This window comes from Lycorma delicatula, chromosome 7 (assembly GCF_047948215.1).
Source record: "Lycorma delicatula isolate Av1 chromosome 7, ASM4794821v1, whole genome shotgun sequence".
NCBI lineage: Eukaryota > Metazoa > Arthropoda > Insecta > Hemiptera > Fulgoridae > Lycorma > Lycorma delicatula.
Genome location: NC_134461.1, coordinates 52524309 through 52546149, shown reverse-complemented (window position 1 = coordinate 52546149; position 21841 = coordinate 52524309). Strand labels below are relative to the sequence as shown.

Below are 21841 nucleotides of genomic sequence, written 5' to 3'. Positions count from 1 at the left end.
TTTGGTTCATATTCAGAATATGAATATTAGTTAACGTGAAAAGAAATATTTTTGCAAAAACTATACCCGCTAGGTGGAGCCGGTGTCGTGATATTATCGAATCAAACCAACAAACCTTTTTATTATATTTATATAAAAGGCATGTACGTATGTGTGTCCGATAAATACAAAAAAAAACTAATCGACCGATTTACGCAAACGAAAAAGGGGAAAACGGGAAAGGGTAAAAAGAAACTGGGAGATGGGAGACATTTTAAAGGGGAAGGAGAATAAGTGAAAGGTAAAATTTGTGAAATTCAGTTTTTTAATTTTTTTTCGCTATTGCTATGTATATATATATATATATACATAGCAATAGCGAAACATTGTCGGTTCTGCTAATAATTAATATAAACCCTTACTGTATCTAGACTACAGATAAATGTTAACTTATTAACAAAACTCTTAATCTGATATTTAGTTAAGGAAGACTATCTAAGAGGCCGTGAAATCTAAACAATCTGTAGGGGTTATGTTAGTAGTAAACAGCTACTGAAAGTGTTAAAGTTATATTACGTACTTAACCCTAAACTTCGCTAAGTGGCAGTGTTTGATTTCATTGTTAACCAGTGTTTTGAATTGTATGAATAAATAGCCACAATGCCTTGTTGGTATTTTGAAAGAAAGGAATTGAGGAATACACCTTCAGCTCAGGATGGAATTGATTTTGAAACAGAAAGCCGGTATAGGAGAGAAGGTGCCAGATTTATTAAAGCTACTGGAACCAAGATGGACTTGGGTTATAATACAATGGCTACTGGTGTTGTTTATTTTCATCGTTTCTATATGTATCATTCATTTCGAAATTTTCCAAGATATGTAAGTAAATATTTTTATGAACTAAGTCAAAATTATTTTTATTTACTGAAGCTCAAATTTATGTTGCGTGTTAGGAAACATTGCTTCATTTAATAAACGTCACAATTGCAGTTTGAGATTTTTTTGAGTTTACCTGTTAATGCAGCTGACAATCCAATTAATATTGATGTTGTTGTTAACATTGTAAGTAGATAATAAAATATTTTTACTTTAAGCTAATCTGAAAGTATTGTGATGATTGTACAAAAACAGTATCTTTGTTTCACTTGGTAGGGGTGGATATTGTTATTTTTTAATAACAAGTGACTATTCATTTAACAAAGACTTTTTGAGGGAGCCTCAAGAGATGATATTATTAAGAGAGGAATATATGTGCAAGGATAATTAATATTTAATAGTGATGGCAACTAAGTGTTATATTGAGGGCTTTTAAAGCAAAACAGTATGGTTTGATTTATTGCTAATGAGATCAATTTGGTCACGTTGAAGAGAATTTGTCATCTAATAAAACATCCAGAAATTTTGTTGTATGGGGTATCAGAAATATTGTCTTACTATTAATGGGAATTATATCCATTCAATCAGTAATGTTATGTCTACCAAAGAAGCCTGTTGCAATGGTTTTATAACCATTTTCAGAGTTAGATGATACAATCGTGAATGCCCGATGGAGAGTCATTCTTTAAGACTTTGGAGATTGGCCCTAACCTCTGCAGATTTTTTTCCACTACACACAGCTGCAGAATACTATACCCATAAGAACACTATGCAACTTATAACATATACCTGTGCACAATCCAACCTACACTGTTTCTTTTTACATTTACAGTTGGTGGTGTTGTGACATGAAATGCAACCGTAACTGAAGGTGGAAACTATTCTGTTGATGGGTGAATGGTTCTGCATAGTGGGTCTTCAACGATTTCCTCTAGGCACCTGGGCGAACCCAGCTGTATTTAGCTCTAGCTTTAGTAAGCATGTGCTCTACTGGAGCAGTCCATTATATAGCTGGGTCTCTTGGTACCAAAATTACTAGTTCCCAAAAAAATAATATGATGGTTGGTGGTCCATCTGAAAAAACCACCAAACATTGTCTAGTGAAAAGGGTTTGCTCAGTTTTGTCTGACGAGAAGAGTACTGTAGAATATATCTTGACTTGTGACACATCTCTTCCACAATACAAAAATATCAGATTTATAATGCTGAGAAATAATCAGGAAGATGGCTCCCTTCATAAGGTTTCGTCTTTCCTGAATAACAAATTTGTAACAGGTTCAAGTGGTTCCCTGAAGAACATCAGAAAATTATGAGACAGATTGATTCTGATTGAAACTTTTAATGATGAACAGAGTCGATCTCCCTTATGTCTCATTTGTATGGACAGTATAAATATAAGTGTGATATGCCACAAAACATTAAATACTAGCTGGGAAGTGCTTTTTTACCCTATAGATATGAACGTTACTGAAATATCAGATGAGCTTTGTTTCCAAGAAGTTGTAAAAGTGAAGCGAATAAGAAACAGCAGAGTGGAATGGAAGAACTTACTCCTTCTCTTATATACTACCAGAAAAAATAAAATTTGGTTACCTGTCAGTTTGAGTACAATGTTTCATTCCCAACCCACGTCGATGTTTCAGTTGTCAATATGGCCACACTAAAACATCTTGCTTGAAAACTGAAATATGTGCTCGATGTGCTAAAGAAGGCCACAATAATACTAACTACCAAGAAGATCAAAAATGTGTGAAATACAATGGATCACATACAATTTCTCTGAGTCTATATGCTTAGTCTGCCTAGTGTAGAAGGTGTCTTAACTGCTGAGCTGTGTGCTGTCAGTGGGACTTTGACTGTCATTGGCCCAGAATAATATTTATTTGTGGTGACTCGTGTGGTACTCTCTGGGCTATGGAGGATTGTGTTTTGGACATCCTGCCATGATCGAGGTCTATGGTGTTGTTGCTGAATTGGGCTGTGGGAGTTCCAGGTGCTGGGCATGTGGATTCCACTGCTGGGGACATGTGTGGTCGATCACTCTTCACTACTGTTGCTTCATGCAATTTTATTGATTGTATAGAGCGCACTGTTCAAGCAGGGTGGCGGGGTGACTGAACTGCTACAGTGGTTGGTGAACTCTGACACATTAGAGATGCCATGGGACTCCTAATGCAGAAAAAATCATTAAGGGGAAGTGGTCCTCTGCTGATTGTGGATGGAACATACCAGAGCTACTCACAGGTACCACTATGCTTACAATGTGACTGCTGCTTAACTGTGCATCACATTCTTTTGGATTGCATATATTATACGGCCTTATGTTGTAAATTTAAATTCCTCGGAAACATTCATTGAATACTGGGCAATGATAAGACAGTTTTAGACTGGATTTTGCTATTTTTACGATGTGTTAATTTCTACATAAAATTTAATAATGTGGTGTATATATTTTGTACTGCTGTTGAAGAGTTATTTTAATGTAGTTGTTTTTTTTTTATTTTAATTGTTATCATTTTTATGTTATTTTCTTATTTTATTATCCTATTTTTTTTCTATTCTGTTATCCCTTTACATCCCTCATAGACTTTGTTAAATTTGATTTGTTTATTTAAATTTTATATTTTTTTATTTCTTTTTGTTTTTATTTTTATATGAATTTATTTTATTGTTAAGATTCTGACGTTAACATTAATTATAGGTTTTTAGTGATTTTTTATCTGTTATTTAAGTTTTAGTTATTTTTAATATTTAGTTTTAATCTACTTTTAGTTTTTTTTGTGGTAATATATTGTTTCTGGGTGATGATAACATGATAGTGTTTCTCGCCTTCAAAAAACAGAACTGAAAATCGTTTGAACTGCTATGTGAAATTTTCAATTCCTTTTAATTATTTTCTGATGCAGATAGAGTTATGACATCTTTTTTTTTATTAGCGAGGTGGAGGAACCATGTTTACAGGTGTCAAGGCAGTGTTGGGCTCGCTAAAAGGGTTCGCTAGATGTTATTAAGTACATATGTGTAGCTGTGCACTACTGACTAAACTTCCACCCCAGGCTAACCACCCCTCTTGGAAACTGCTAAATGGCATTACTTGAGGAGGGGGTTAATGCCCACACACACACAATTAGACATCACTAACAGTAAAGTAGCACTAAACATGCACACACCTGAAGAACAAAGCATCATAACACACGAGACAACTGAAGGCACAATACCGACAAATAGGCACAACAAAACACGCACACCAGCTCCAACATCCAAATCCATACAACAGCCATCAACACACATGCATCACGATACAGCTTATCAAGAAGAACACAACACAGCAACCTACCAGTCACAATAAACTTCCACAGCAGACAGACACAGCCAATTAGCACACACATACGCATACTTACCACACAACTTACCGCACACCTTATCAAATACACCGGGACATCAAAGCCACCAAGTGTTAAAAGCGCTGGTCAATGTGTAAGGAGGTTCCTGGAGATGTTTATCAGGAATTTCTTGTAGCTCTCTATCTGAATGTTGGGTGAAAGGTAGCATGAAGTAATACACTCCACCTACCTTCGCCCTAACAAAATCATTGTCTCTTGAGCATTGTGCATGGCCAGACCATCCTCCTGTCCTACACCATTCTCCTTCTGTCCTATTAGTACCCAACAGAAAATTATTTAGTTTGTGTTTCTACTTGTTTAGATTCTTTGTTTATATGAAGGAGATTTCATAGTTTATTTTTCTTTCAGGTAACTGCATGTTGTTGTTTATTTTTAGCTGGAAAAGTTGAAGAAACACCGAAAAAATGTAAAGATATCATTAAAACTGCTAGAAGTCTCCTTACTGATGAAAAATTTGCTACCTTTGGTGATGACCCTAAAGTAAGCTTATTATAAAAAAATATCTTGAATCAGATATTATTTGTATTGCATAACACACTGGCATGTAAGTGCCCACACATTTTATTATGAATACCACTGATTTTTATTTTGTAATATTAAAAATGTATTAATTCAAAAACTATGAACTCCATCATAAATAAATTCCAAAATGAAGATTGAATTTGAAATGGAAATCTTTCTTTTACTTAATCCCGTATTATATCATTCAATGATTTATATAATAATGTTTTTTTTTTTAAGGCTTTGACATATACTGGTTTCATGAATGATATGATAGCCTCTGATTAAGGGAAGTGTTCATTGTGATTTATTTTCAGAAGACATTGGGTGTAAATATTCACTCAGAATGTTTTTACCATTTCAGAATCCACTATTTCTTTTAATTACTAGCTCATAAAACTTGTATTTTTTCAGCAGGATTTTTTCCTATCATTTATCAGTAGATATTTAAAAATTTTTGAGGTAAGGCCTTTTTGAAATTAATCAATGCATATAGTTTTGTTTGTTAATTTCATCACTTCCAATAAGGCATACTCTCCTTTTCAAAATTACTAATACTTTTCAAAGTATTATCTTTTAAAAAAAATTTGAGATTAAATTATCTTCTCATTATTGACAGCCAGCCATTAAAGATTTTGTTTTTATACTGAAAGATTAGCCAGAAAGAAACTATGATCATGAAAGAGCTCATATTTTTTTTTTTAAATAGTTTTTAAATAAATAATATTTAAAAAAGTAAAATGGGTATAGCTTTTTTATTTTTTTCAATTCATCACTTACTTAAGAAATTTATTGTACTATGTTTGTAGAGCTTGCGTATTTTGATGATACAGTATGGGATTTTAGTGAATTCAGACTATTTAAATGTTCTGCTTGTTAAATTACATAATTGTTCCTAATTATATAAATTCATCACATTAAATTTCATTAAAAACACTTTATTTTTAAAAACAAGATTGTTTTAAAAATATTAACTGACTTTAATATAAGTCTTCTATTTTGTAATATAGAAGGACTGGTAGTTGAGAATACGTATTCTATTACGAATCTCAGTATGTAGATATTGAACATATGAACTCGTAAGTGACTTGTAATATTTAACATAAGTTGATAAAGATTAGCATTAATTTATATTAACAATGAATTTTGCTATGCTCTGTTTAAGACAAGTGATTTTATTAAATGCCTCATGCAGAGATGAAAATTATCCTTATTAATATTAAATTGTAAATCTACTTGTCATCATCTCATATGAAAGAAATGGTATTATCTTTCAAATTTTAGAAATTTTTTAATGGATTTTTAAATATATGTTGTATTTTTCAGGAATAATATTTTAGTTGATGATATTGCCTCAAAGTCTACCTACAGTAAGAGTGAGCTTACTCCTACTTTAAAAACAATATCGTACAGTACTCTAAAAACAATAGCTCCAGGTTGGCTTTTTGTATGAATTATTAAATAGGAAATAAAATTTACCGAAATCATAGCCTGTTACCCCCACCATTACCAAGGTTGTAGTGTATCTACAGGCGCTTACTTATTTGGCATTCATCCAGTAGTTGTCTGGATAAAATCTATAGAAAATTCCAGTGGAGAAAGGATTAAGAAAAAAGTATACATAACAGTTCCAGGGCTCTCCAGGTAGTGGATGCCCATCTCCTAGGTAGATCAAGGTATTTAACCATGTTGGGAGCAGTGTATCCTGATTAATAATTTTGTGTTCATTAGCTCAAACATGCATTGCAACAGATTCCTTCTCTTCCAGATAGCAAGAAATCACTTGTGAGTAGGCTTAAATTTCTTTTAGAAAACCCTTATCCATGTCCGTAGTTTTTTAGCATATTCCAAATGTAATATTAATTATTCAATCAGATCCCTACTCAATTACATCATAGGTGCCAGTTTGTGGTAGTTTCCTCAAAGTGTTTATTTTGGGGTAGTAGAAAAATTTTAGAAAAGTACAATCAGTGAAAGGATGAGTATATTTCTGGCAAAGGTGATGTAATATATAACTTTGAGAAGATTGTGATTATTATTTTTGTGGACACTTGATTGAATAGATTAAATAGAATTTACAGACTGGAAAAATCTTAGGAGTAGTTGTCAGTGTTACAACCATTAATGTAAGTAAATAAGTCTTATATGAATCAGTTTTATGCTTGTATTGAAAATAAATATATATGACTGTAAAAAGTAAAAATATAGGCTGAAAGTAAAAAAAATATCAGTAGATAAGATGGTTATTTTCTATATTTTCAAACTGTTTTTTCTCTGTGCATAATATAATTGTACTGAAGTGTGTGTACTTTTTTTATCAAAAGTTTTACAACTTTAATCATTCACTTATTTTAAGTATGAAATGTCAAACATTTTTTAAATATTAATCTGAAATATTTTTTAGATAAATTTTTTTGTTTAATTTGTTAATTCATTTATATATATTTTTTTAATTTTCTAAATTATTATATATATATATATATATATATATATTTATATTTTTATATTATATTATGTTTATTTATATTTAAAAAAATGTTTTTTTAATTTTCTTTTTAATAGGAAGAAGTAATGACATTAGAAAGAATTCTTCTTCAAACGATAAAATTTGACTTACAAGTGGAACATCCATACAGTTTTTTATTAAAATACGCTAAATGTTTAAAAGGTAATTTATTCATTAAAATATTAATTTAATTTTATGAAATTTGTTCTTTTTTTAATGTTTTTAGTGATTATTAAATTGTTGGGAGAGTTAACCCTTTGAGTGGTTGTATTTTGATGTTGTAACTAGCATTATTGATTTTAAATATCACATTGGTATTTTTGTATGTTTGCAGTTGTATGAAGTATAGTTGGGTAATTAGTGAGGGTGAGGGACTATGGCCATTTTGCTTTTTTTGTTTTTTAATAAAAACTCAACAAGGAGAGTGGTAGGGGTAGGAGCATTCACATGGTGCATATAATGGTTACAACTGTTTCATATATATATATTTTTTTTTTCATTATTTATTCTTGTGCAGTCTTTTTAACAAGTCTAGGTGAATCAGTCAATAGTCTAGGTGGATGAATCAGCAGTATCTATCCAAGAGGAACAAATTCTTTGTGAACAATTCCTTTCACAAAGAAATTAACGTATTCTCATTCAAATGAGCTAAATTGCTTTTTTTGGTCTTAGCAAATTTGATAATTTCTATTGGTTTGGTTTCAGGCTTTTGACTGTTATACCAGTTCTCATCCTTTGAACAAACTTTGAACAACTCTAAAAGTTGATTCTTCAACTTTTAGAAATCATGCATACATTAACATGATTGTTTTTTTGTTTTTGTGAGTACAAGGTACAAATTTTGTAGTAGTACATTTCATGTTTAAATCAACTGTTAAAATTCTCAGGTTGAATTCCAAGACTCCCAGAGCAGTTCAGAAATCCTTTCAATTGTCCTGGTGTTTGTAGATTGAACTACAAAATTTTCATCACTTTTGATTGTGGAAGGCTACCAGCTCACAGCTAGTCTTTAAGTGACTATTCCCATTTGAAATGGGAATATTTCACATTTGAAATGTGAAAACAATTCATAGACTAGTAATTTTATTTAAAATTTGTTAATAAAAGTATCTTGGAACATCATTTACTATTTCAGCAGCTGTTGCCTTAAGAGAATAGAATTTTGTACAGACTGTGTTACATATGATCAGGCATAATAGAGATTATAGAACATATTTTCAAGCACCAAAAAAAACAACATAGAACATCTTACAAACCACAGAGCATGGCACTTTGCAAAGTGGAGCAGAATACCTAGGCTTGACACATGTAGAAGCAAAACTTGGAACTGCAGATAGGTTACTTGCTAGATACAAATTCTGGTTATTTTGGGTGCCCTAAAAAACTGTACTGGAAATTAAAGGTTATTTTCTGTAGGAATCCAGCAATATACAAAAACTGTTAATTTAAATTGTAATAATTAAGACAACGTATGTAAGAAGATAATTTACCTTTTTTTAATGAACTTTTTGATAGATTAGTGTTTTCAGTTCCATTTAATCAGGTTTAATTTATTAAATTTTAACATGTAAAGCATGTAACAAATCGCAGTTTTAAAAACCAAAAACCTGAATGTTTTGTAGTATTAAATCAGCAGCTTATATAAACTTTTTTCTGATGATGGTTTTCAAGTAAGCCGAAAGATCTTGAGTTTATATCACTGTGCTGGTAAAGTGGATTTCATTAATTGTTAATATTATTAATTTACATTTAATACACTCCTAAGTCATAATTCTTTCATCATATCTTTTCTTATATTTACAGCAAATTATATATTAAGTGTGAACTGTACACAATGTTACAATTTAAACTTTATCAGCTATCAGAATTACTTATCGCATTGTCTTTATAATCACTGTTACTTGCAGTTAATATCCCAATATGCAAGTAGATGTGAAAACTACACAGCAAAATCTGTTAAATTTGGAATGTGGTTTAAAACTCTTGTTAATGGTTGATTGCTAATTTTATATCTTGCTATAAATAAAATTATATTCTTTTATTGTTATACCTTGTTTGTATGATTTTTTAAAACACATGGAAGTTGACAAAGAGGATATTAATTATTCCATTCTTTAATATTTATATAATAATTTTTGATCATGTACTTGAAAATACGTTACAATATTCAGAAAATAAATATAGAAATGTTATTGGCAGCCATTAAATTTGGTTTATTTACTTTTCCAATATATTTTTTATTTTGTTTTTTGTCCAAAAAAGTGGATTTAATTTTGTTTGGTAATATTGAAGATATCTTTCAGACTGATGGATCTGATTTGGAATAAAGTGTAACTGGAAAATAAATAAAGATAATATTTGAGATTGTGACTCAAAATCATCTTTTGTACATGTTTTTACTTAATTACTCCTAAGAATTATATAAAATATATGAATTTTTCTGGAACAAAATTTTCTGCAATATTTTATTCTGAAAAATTAAGTTGTGGTTACCACATAAAAAAGAAAAAAATTGTTTGTAATCCATTTAATAGAGATGAAAATCATGAAAATATTTTTATTGGGAATTTTTTTAAATATAAAATTTATTAAATAGTTATCGAAGAGTGAGTGCCTAATATAATAAACTTGATTATTAATAATAATAAAGTAGTTGAATGAATGAAATATCAAATTTTTTATTTACATTCCACTATCATGTTTTGAGAGTATCACTGTCATCCTAGGTTGATGCTCTTGATGAAGTGTTGTGAATAAGTAGTTTTTTTAATAAGTTACAGAACGTAGTCCAGATAGTTAGTAAAAATATGTAAATGCTTTTGACTATTTTTTATTATTTACATTTGTGATTTTATGCTTTTATTATTAATATTTTATACCTTTTCAGGAGACAAAGCAAAACTTCATAAAATGCTTCAAATGGCTTGGACATTTGTGAATGACAGGTAATATAGAATTGTTTGATTATGTACAGTTTTATGGGCTTTTTTTTGTATTTATTATATTTTGTAATTATATTTTTAAGTAGGTGTAATCTTAGTAAGCTGAAAGTTCTGAGATTAGTATTATTAACTGGAAAAATTAATTTATAAGATTTAAGGGAGGAGGAGTGTTGTTTAAAAGTTGCCTGGGTATATATTTTTATATTTAATAAGCACAGTGAAAAGTCTCAAATATATTATAATAGCTTTTTAATGAAATAAGCCTAAATCTAAAATTTGAATGAACAAAAATCTATAAAGAGTGTTCTTATAAATTAGGTGGACAAACCTAACATAATATTGTTTGTTAACCTAAAAAAAAATAATATTTTGAAATGATGTATTTTCTTAAAAGCGCTTTAGTGAAAAAGATAGTATAATTTGTTTAATGTTGTTTTACATTTTTGATAATTTGGTTTACTGGCAACTGGTAATTATCAGTTGTAAATTTATCATGTTCAATGTTATATGACATTTAAGGTAGGAATTACTCTGATACCATGTTACGATCTTATATGCTACATTAGAAATATTTTTCTTGACCACAAAAAATTTTTGGATTAACATCCTGTACTCAATAAATTATTATTTTAATGAATTTTTTCAGCCTTTGTACAACATTAAGTCTTCAGTGGGAGCCAGAAGTTATAGCAGTTGCTATGATGTATTTAGCTGGTAAACTTAGTAAATTTGAAGTTGTCGACTGGGTAGGTTGTACGTCAAAACATCTTCGGTGGTGGGATATGTTCATTGAAGATGTAACTATGGATCTTTTAGAAGGTTAGTAAAAATTATTTTTGATCATCTATTCATACAGTATTGCAGAAAATTTTAAAATGTTACCAAAAATCTGTTCATCCCCATATTTTATTTTTTAATAATTTTCTTAAACAAAAAGTAGTTTATGCACTTAATCTAAATGTTGTTTTAGAATAAAGTTATTTAATTGATTGATCACATTCTGGAAGTTTCAAAGTATCTTTTGAAGCTTTTTTCTATTCAAGGCTGCAGAAAGCTACATCCATATTTATGTTCCTGTAGCTTGTAGTGGATTGGATTGCCAGGTTAATTATGGTGCAAGAATAGTTCAGTAATTAAGGCACATGATTATAGAAAAATTATTACTTATCCAATAGCAATGAAACTAATGCTACTTTTCAAAATAATTCCCTTTAGATTTAGACGCTTGTCCCATGGCTTGTACCATTAATAAAAAATTGTTCACTTAAGTTTCTGAGTCATTTTTGTATAGCATTCTAGACCCACTTGTTTTTGCGAAATTTTGCATCTTATAAAAATTCTGAGAGGATCAAATAAAAAAAAAATTTTGTGGCGCAAAATCAGGACTGTAAGGTAGATGTAACACCTCCCAGCCCAAATTTTGAATAACTTCTTGTGTGTTTAGGTGTAGGGGCAGGGCATTATACATTGTTCTTCCAAAAATTGCAGTAAATTGGATCTTTATTGTTTCAAAACACTATTAGCTTTCTTAAACTGGTAAACTGATGTGCAGCTTTTGAATTTTTTTCTGGCAGATGAATTCTGATGTTTGGATTACAAGTTATTATGTAGTCCAAAAACCATTGTTTAAGTTCCATGTAAATGTGAATTTGGGTGTCTGTGATTTTGAGTTGACTGTCTCAGAACCCACCTTGTTTTGTAGTAATTCAATATATCATGGTTAATGGAATGGACAGTACTAATATTCGCAGTACAAATTTCAGTAATTTCCTAAATTTTGATGTGTTTGTCCTTGCCAATAAGATCGTTAGTGTGATTTTGCAAAGGATCTTACACTATGATGAAAATCACTGACACTTATTATGTCCGATTAAAACTGTTAAATCCACTTATAAAATTTTCCATGGTTAATACATTTTTTAACATCTGCAAGTGAATTTTGACCAGTTTTACACCTTCAGAAAATAAAAATTTTATTACTGCACACTGTTCTTTCACCGTTCATGTTTCAAGCAGAACTGACATTTTAAAACAAACAAAAGAGGTGGAAATAATGTAAATTCTTTTCATGTAGCTGATATTATCTGTCAGGAATGCCAACTTGAATGTCAGACAGTTCTAGTTTATTCTACTAAATAATTTTCCTTTGTTGCCATTTGTCTCTAATTATTGAACAATCTCTTTAGTTAGAACTTAATTAACAGTGATTTTCAGATAAACATATAAATTTAGATGGATTGGACTTACAGATTGTAATTTTACGCAATTAAATACTAGAAATGTCAATATGTTCAAAAATCTACAGCTGGGCTTGCATGAATGTTATGGATGGACATGACTAATGATATGAACAATCTTTTTTTTGTATTTGGGGTCTATGGATGAACCCCAAAAAATTACTCCATAAGTCAACAATAAAATTACATAATCATAATGTACCATTAATTCCATGTCAGTCAATACTGAGAAAGGAAATCTCAGGAATCAAATCCAGATCTTCTGGATTTGAATCCAGAAAGATTCCTACCACTATTATGATTTAAATGAACATTTATTAAACTTGTTTTCAGTTAATCATCAAATCATTTTATTTAAACCTTTTCTTCATGACCTTTAGAACCATACTTAAATATTCAGCCACTAAATTAGTTGGCCCAGTAATACCAACTGTGGTTTCATCAGCTAAGCTTTCAGAATCAAGTAAAGTAGACTATTAATATAACAAGCAAGAGAAAATAAATCCCTGTAACCTTAACAAACTTGCTTGAGCTATTCATTGAACCAATAACTACCATAAGCATTTTACCTTGCAGACTTCAACCACCTCAGAACTAAACCAGTCACCCCCTAATGCTTGAGTTCCTGAATCAGGAGAGAATCATTATCATAATAAAATGTCTTGGTAATATTATAGAATACACCTACAGCCTTTCAAGACTTCTCCAAGGCACCGACAATGTAAGATTCATTAATTGCTCCAATAGTATTTCCATTTGTACGAAAACCAAAATGGTCATCAGAAAACAATTTATTTCCCTCAAAGTGATCAGCTGTTTCAATTTATGTTCTTTAAATATTTTTAGAAAATGATGAAAAAATTAATTTGGGATGATAATTTTTAAATCTATCAGAATAATGTACTTTTTAGTTTGACCATGTTATAGTAATATATCAATTATTGGTGTGATAGAATTTGTTTCAATATAGTAAAATGAAAAACAAAGTTACGCCAAACATTCAGCCCAGATAAATCCGACATCCAGATTAATGAGAAACCGATAAATAAAATTCTACTAAATGTATGTAAATAAACTTGAGTAAAAAATAATTAAAAAAAGTGCATTTAGAGAAATTTCTTATAAATACTATAAGAAATATAGTATTTCTATATTTCTTAATCTAATTAAGAAATATATCTAATCTAATATCTATCTAATCTAATCTAATATATCTAATCTAATTTAAGAAATATAGAAATACTATATTTCTTAATCTAAGCTATTTAGAGCTATTTATAGTAGTTCTAAACTACTTTAGAGCTATTATAAATTAATTAACTGATATTATAATGTATTATGTTTAATGAAAATTCATATTTAAAAGAAGCACTCAAAACATGTTCTGGTTGAGTCTGTTTCTTTCAAATTTTTAATTTTTTCAACTTAAATAAGATGTGCTGAAGAGTTGCTTTGAAAAAACTTTAAATAAATTGTTGAGTATTGGTGTAATCGTCTGAAACAAGTATTCAGACTGTTATTTTTCTAGTATTCAAAAATGTTTTGGGAGCATGGTTTATTCTTCTTGGACACATGTAATGTGCACCATGCTGAAGACAGCACTATGTGATATTTGGAATATTAAAAATTATATTTACTGTCATTATGTGTATATTATATATATATAGCTAATTTTAAGTAATTTTCAATATTTGGAGCTAGTATTCATCTCCACTGTTAATTTATTTCTAAGTTCATAAATTTATTCATTCAGTGCAGTGGTGTACCCAAAATTTTGTTAAGGGGGAGTCATTATTAAAATTGACATCAGTATTTTAAGTTTTGTGTTATATTATTATTATTCTATCATATTATGATATATTTATTTTACAATGTTCAAATATGACATTCATAAATACCTAATAAAATCTTCTATATGTACTTTTTTCACAGCCTTAGACTAATTTTTTTTAACAACTTTTAGCATTCTATTTCATTTTGTATATTAAAAATGCTTGTGCCAGTGCCACATGCCATTATTACACTTGCGCTACACAATAATCATATATTTTAGTCAATGGTTATTTGTATATGATAGATAAGACACTTTACATAACATATAAAATCCATGGAAGCAATCAAATATAATGAAATAAATTTAATTAAACACATGTCAATATGGAACTCATGGAGGTTGAAGAATGAAACTGGCACTGATGAGTCCACATTCTATGAAGGAATTTGAGTAAAGAATTGAATGCAGTTGTCTCAAACCAGTCTGTACTCTATTGTAGTGTATTATTATTTTGAAAAAATAATTTTTTAAAAAGAGTACTAGTAGTTAAATTAATATAATATTTATAATGTACATAGCCTATGGTATATTATGTTATTACATTCAGAAATTTCAGCATTCACAATACTATGTCCAAACGACATTTCTTTTTCATTAGTTCATTTAATACATCTTTGCAGTTGGAGTGTAGTTTCTGTATATATGTCGAAGACTGCTAATCCATTTTAACTTGATTTCCAGTAGAATTAAGCATATTTGTACAACTTATACAACATTGCCATTGTGATTCCTTTTCTGGTCACATCATATAATGGTATGAATTGTAGAAAGTTTTCCTTCACAGTGAAATTTTCTCTATAAACTTAATGAACACCCAGTGATAATTTTTCAGAGCCTGAGTGAGAATAGAGAAACAACTGGAGCCATTAAGTTCTCTCACAAGATTTTGACAATCAGGTCATTGCACACCTCAATTATTTCATTCTGTATTCTAGGACTGGTGTACTGTGCATTTCCAACAATACATGTCAACATATTTTTTAATACAGTATCAGTCTTACTTCAAAAGCGAAGAAGTATCCTGAAATTTCCATCATTTTCTACTGATTTGACGTAGACCTCGATCTCTATTCGTCCCGAATCCCTGTGGCCTCACAGAGCAATACATTGTTTCCCGCAAAACAAAATACTCTCAGTAATAGGAATAAGTTTTTCCTGTTCTTCAGTTTCTTTTGAGTTGTTGCAGTATCTATTAGCACATCTATAGACTTTTTCTTCCCACATGAAATTTCGGTCAAAGTACCGGCTACCTCCAAATTTTCTTTGAGATAAAGACACTTCTCATGTTCTGAAAATTGCTTAACAGCATCCTTCAGTTGTCAAATTTCTCACTATAAAGTTGGCTTGCCAGATCCAACACCATTTCTTAGAGCAAAAAGTGCAAAAAATTTACAAAAACTCCCTCCTTTAAATTCAGAATATGCAAGCCACTTCTAGCGGTAAAGCCGTTTAAACTGAAATCACAATTTCTTTTTTCTTTTGTTAGAAAAACAAACTCTGGATTTGGTTCCCGGATATTGTTCAAGACATCCAGTCTTTTTAATTAGACAAACCTTTTCCTACATAACCAATCTCATAAACATGTGGTTCACTGGAACTTGAAGATGCTGAAGCTTCTGGAACCAGAACAATACACTTATCACTTGGAAATGATTGTGGGCACATCAACATTATTGAGTGATGTTGATGTAAATTCAATACTAGCCGAGTTTTCACAGGAGGGTGTGAAACTAGTTTCAGGAATAATGTTTGTGACAGTATCATCACATTGTGGAAGTGAAGAAATGTTTCGCAATGTGAAATTTTCACTAACATTACAATAATCACTACGTTTTGCTAAAAAATTGTAAAATTGAACTTTGAGGTTGCTTAGACATATTAAAGAACACAGAATGATAATTTGAAGTTTCTATTTAAAAATATGAACTGCAAAATGCATAAAACATTAAACAAGTGTTCCACAACAAAATCTGAACTCAGTCTAACGAGTGAATACTGCTCAACAATGTATAATATTTCATATATGTACTGCTGCCATTGCAGAGCTGTCTCGACAATATGTTTCACAACAAGTAAGTTTATATGGTGTCGGCCTTATTTTATTACAAGGTCGATATTATTATCATACCTTCTTAATAAGCGGCACGGCTTTGATGGTCTTTCCTCTCTTTCATTAGATGAGGAGGGGTATATGCTTTGACACTCATCGTGCCGTGAGAACACTGCCACATTCTCAGAAAGCTGAATGATGGTTATTGTATTGCATGTTGAGTGATGTACTGTACGTGCCACAGCTATTAAATTATTAAAGAATTAAATTATTGAAGAAGGAAGAGCGTCAGACTGGATCTTATGTCAATAGATTTTGTTACTCTGACAGTGAGAAATTAGAGGATAGAATATGATGAACTTTTAATAAAGATACTCAAATATGTATGTGTAAATTTATAATATATTTATTTTATATAAGCCTAATATTAAAAAGTACTTATACCTTCTGGGGGGGGGGGGGGGATTCAAACCTGGTAACCCGCTTGCATATGCCCCTGATTCAGTGACATTTATTGAAATGTTCAGATAAATTATGAGTTATTCATTTTGATTTTTGTGGTTCAGTACATTTATTTTATTGTTATTTTCTTTCCTAAAAAGAAATGTATATTTTTATATTTTTTATTTATAGCAATTATGAATACTTTCTTTATTATGTTTGTTATTATTCTTTTATAGATATCTGTCATCAGGTACTTGACGTTTATTCACAACCCCAGAGATCGAGTCCTCCAGATTCGCCTCCACTGACACCTCGAGTTCTTCCTAACAAAAAAGATCAACTGCCTCCAAACCAGACACCAGTAGTACCTAACACAGGTAGGCTTAAATCTCTTATATAATTTTATCAGTGTTACCAACTGAAGACTTGAATAGCAATATAAATTATTTTTGTTTTTTACTTAAATTGTTCTATTTTGTATAAATATGAATCCGTTGTAAATTACAGGATGTAATAAAATTCAATGAAAAATTGTTAGACATGAACAGATCTCCATTCAATTAGCAGCAGCATACAAACAAATAAGGTTGGATATTTTTTCAACAGTTAACATGTTGACTGTCCTTCCATAGCATGTATTGAGTCTCTAGTACAGTCTTATTTATCAGTTCTGTAGTTTGTAGATAGTTCACTGCTCTGTTTATAACTTTCCTCTATTCATCTAGCATGTTTATTTTGTTACGCAGAACAGTCTGATATTCATACTTTGTAATTTCTGAGTGAATGTATATTTTTATAATATGGCTTTATAGCCAGTTTTATTTTTTGATATAGTTTAGCAATAAAAATGTGTTTTTTTTCATTTAACTAGTTTAATTTCTCCCAAAATTTAATGTCATTAATGCCTTATTTATAGAAAGTTTTTTACCCACTTTCAGAGAATTTATGTTGAGGGAATCCAAAGACAAAGATATGTCAAACTACAGGCCAACACACATACATGCATTTGTATGTACTATCTTCCAGAAATTTCTGTTTTATGTTTTTTGAAATCAGGAGGTTGTGAATGTCGAGATTCTCAAAAACCTGATATAATTTTGGACTGATCTTCATAGCTATAGCTACTATGCAGTAGCAATATTTACATCAGTAAAGTAAAAAAACCATTTCATACCAAATAAGAAAACAAAAACATTTATTTAAAAAACATAAGAAATTAGCTTACTCAAAAAATAAAATGTAGAAGAATTTATTTGGGTTCTGGAAAAATAAAAACAAGTGTTATTTCAGCAACTCTTTCTGCAGTAGATCAGTTGACAAAAAAAGTGTAACTTGAGAGCAGTGTCCAGAAACAAAATTTTGTGAAAAAATATGTTTGTTGTGTGTCATGTGTAGTTTTTATTACTTATACTCATTGGATATTGTGTAGAAAGTGGTTTTTTATTCTGTTGCAGCTGTACCTCTTCCAGCAAAAATTGCAAATACAAAGACTGATGTTAAAATGTTGCCTGCAAATGGTGATAAAATTCCAGTTAATGAAAAGTCAAACAATCCGGATCCTAGTGTTGGATCAAATGTGATACCAACTACTTATCAATATAATACACCAGTTTATAATGCAGGCCAGTCAGGATATCAACCACCATTTTCAGCAAATGTACCACCTGCAAATTATGCAGCACCACCACCCAATTATCCACCAAATTATCATGCTCCTCCACCACCAACAAATAATCATGGTCAATATTATCCACCACCAGGAATACCAACTCCTGTTACTGCTCGACCTCCCTATTATCCACCTACTGGTCCTCAACCATAAACATTGTGTAACATATGTATGCATATATACACAAATTATAAGTTAATAGATTCTGAATAAAAAGTAATAAATATCTCATAATAATAAATAATATAAACAGGTGTTTCTAAAATGGTGAGCTGGCTATACTAATTCGGATTCTACTTTTAAAAATAAACAAAAAATATCCTTAGGAAAAATGGCAATTTCTCCTTCATTCTCCCCCTGTTTTCCATTTTGTTATCAGGTAGACAAATCGCATTAATATTTGATTAGCATCTTGGTAATAAAGTTTTAAAATTAGCAAAAAATCAGTACTTAAATATCTTTGCAAATTACAAAATGGTGGTCATGTTTATTTTTCAATCCGTTATATTTCCATAAATATTAGTTTTATCAAAATTTATGTTATTTGCTGAAATATTAAGCCTTTTATTTTGAACAAAATTACATTTTGTTTTTTAAATCTGTTAATGAATAGTTGAGTTATGGCAAAAAAAATGATATAATTTTGTCATAATTATTAGGTCTCTTATTGTGAAAAAATTAATTTAATACTAATTTAAAATACTAGAATTAACAATAAATAAAAACAATTAATATTTAATCAAATTGAACATAAAGTAGACGTAAAATTATAACATAAATTTTCTGCCATAACTCGACTATCTGTTAACAGATTTAAAAAAATAAAATGGTCATTTTGTTCAAAATAAAAGACTAAATATTTTAGCAAATAACATAAATTTTAATAAAAGTAATATTTATGAAAATATAACGGATTGAAAAATAAACATGGTCACCATTTTGTTATTTGTAAGGTATTTAAGTCCTGATTTTTTTGCTAATTTTAAAACTTTATTTTCAAGATGCTTACCAAATATTAATGTGATTTTTTAACCAAACTTGAGATATAAATTTTTATATAAAAATAACAAAATGGCTGACAGTGGAAGAACAAAGGAGAAATTGTCATTTTTCCTAAGGATATTTTTTGTTTATTTTTACAAGCAGAATCTTAAATAGTATAGCCAGCCCAACATTTTAGAAACACCTGTTTATATTATTTATTATTATGAAGTAATTTATTACTTTTTATTCAGAATCTATTAACTTAGAGTTTGTATATTTTTGCAATTATGAAGGATAAAGGACAAAAATATGGAACTGTATGTTTTTATTTTCTTCAGAATACAAGAGGATTAATTGTGTTATGTATATAGTAATTCACCTATCTTTATCTCCTTCTGTTTTGTGTGCATAAATTCTTATTTACTAAGTTTTTCTAAAAAAAAAAAAAAATTCAAATGATATTAAACTTTCTTAAAGACCTAAATAAATAACCAGTGATAAAATAATTTGATCTCTCAGGTTTCATTGTCATGTGATTCATATTTTAGTGTGAAATTTGTAATATTACATGTGGTATAGTTTATTTCAGTAAAGTAGAATAAGATGAATGCAATCAAGTATATGATGAAGTAATTAATTGAGATGCATTATAATATTAAAATAACTGTCAAAGCTTCAATGAATGCTAGTGTGGATAAAATTCTTCTCACTTTTAATGAGTTTAAAGGTTAAGACTTAAACTATTTGTAACTTTATTTTTTCAAAGTTTTAACCCTAAAACTAAATTAAATTCTAATTATTTATTATCTTAAGTAATTAATGATTAAAAATAATTTAACAGAAGAATATGTGGATTTTATGTTTTTTTTTCTTTTATCTTTTCTACTCGCACTTAATGGAATCAATTAATTGAGGTAACATTTCCAGTTTCTACCATTTAAGAAGTATTTTTTTGATGTATAGATTTTAACTAAATGTAGTAGTAGGTACAAAAAAATTATGCATTAAGAACATTTAATATTATACAAACAACAGCCATGATTCAGTATTAGTCAAGTTTTCAAGTGTAAAAATTTTGAAGATTATATATTGTTAAGATGGAAAAATGAATTTGAAATTTTTATGAGCCAATCGTGATTCATTTGCACAAAATAAATAGCAATTTAAAAACAAGTAGTGCAAATGTAATTTTTTAATGAAAGCAGTGCTCTAACTTAAGTAATTAAAAAATTAATTAAAAATTTGGATATAATTAATATTATGTCAGTTGTGATACTTTTATTATATAAGTGCATTTGATATATCACTTTTTTACTTACTAGTAAGTATATCTAATTTCAAGTATATTATATTTTATGAACAGTATTTAATGAATCTTTGTATAACTTAATATTCTTTGTTTCGCTGACATCTTGTGGGATACAACATTGTAAGAGCATTATAATAATGTTTCTTAAATAAATTCATTATTATTAATCTCTATGTTAATATAGATACAATTACTTATACTGCTGACTTGATTCGTATTTGTTGAAGTCACGAAACACATTAGTGCGAAAAACATGTTGAATTAAATATATAAATTGATAAGATTTAATTTACCCTTGCAAAATTATACCAATTGCATTTAATTAATTTATTTTGTAGTCATGTGATAACATTATTGGGTAATGAAAGTTGATTTTTTAAATAAGATTCATGTACATTTGTAGAATGTTACAGAGACTGTAGCTTAATTTTGTTATTGTAAAATTGTTTAATCTTGCAGGGCAAGTTAGCAAAAGAAAGTGGTTTTGTGTAATGTTATATAATGCAATATTTAAAATAGGAATATCAGTACAAAAGTTATCTGTAAATAACAATTAATGTAAATATTCTGTATTTTTTCAAGCAATAAAGTACAAATTATTACGAAAGTATATTTTTTTTATAACTTGGGATTTAAATTCTGTTTTGTTTTAATTAAAATAAAATAAAAAAAACTTAAATAAAATAAAGATAAAAACCCCTGTTTGTTGGTAGCTGTTTTTACTGATGCTTACGTTTAACTAGAAATAGCCAGAGTACTTTGTAATCCATTGCTTATTTCCGTTTTTTAATCTTGGATAGGATCAGGTTCTTCAGAATATGTATGAAAAATTATATTTCTTGATAAAAGAGTGAATTCAAAAGTATGTTAGACCGTTGTCATATTTAATTACTAACATCAGGATCCATGGGATGTTTTATACCCTAGAATTGTATTTCCTACTGTGTAGCTTCCTATTCTTTAGTCTTGTGTGATGTTCTGTTACATTAAATTTAGTATTTTGTTCATAAATATTTTTCTTGTCATGTTGACATCTGTGGAACTGATATTCGTAGTTGCATTACAAAATTGTAATTGTATTTAATTATCTTGGACCATGAGGAATT

The 21841-nt window shown here is 29.3% G+C and overlaps 1 protein-coding gene across 1 annotated transcript; it reads left to right on the top strand.

Annotated features, from left to right (window-relative positions):
• The first annotated feature begins 478 nt into the window (after positions 1-478).
• On the top strand, positions 479-21345 carry LOC142328275 (cyclin-K-like). The gene is made up of 7 exons (XM_075371978.1): positions 479-858; positions 4608-4739; positions 7323-7428; positions 10154-10211; positions 10855-11027; positions 17010-17150; positions 18228-21345. Exons 1-7 carry the CDS (start codon positions 640-642, stop codon positions 18593-18595), a joined length of 1197 nt encoding a protein of 398 aa, XP_075228093.1. The 5' UTR covers positions 479-639; the 3' UTR covers positions 18596-21345.
• The last annotated feature ends 496 nt before the right edge of the window (positions 21346-21841 follow it).

Bases quoted from the DNA above. Each gene is read 5' to 3' on its own strand.
- LOC142328275 (XM_075371978.1), top strand. From the start codon at position 640: ATGCCTTGTTGGTATTTTGAAAGAAAGGAATTGAGGAATACACCTTCA. The intron at 859-4,607 runs GTAAGTAAATAT...TTTTTCTTTCAG, and splicing joins TTCGAAATTTTCCAAGATAT to GTAACTGCATGTTGTTGTTT. The intron at 10,212-10,854 runs GTAATATAGAAT...GAATTTTTTCAG, and splicing joins TGGACATTTGTGAATGACAG to CCTTTGTACAACATTAAGTC.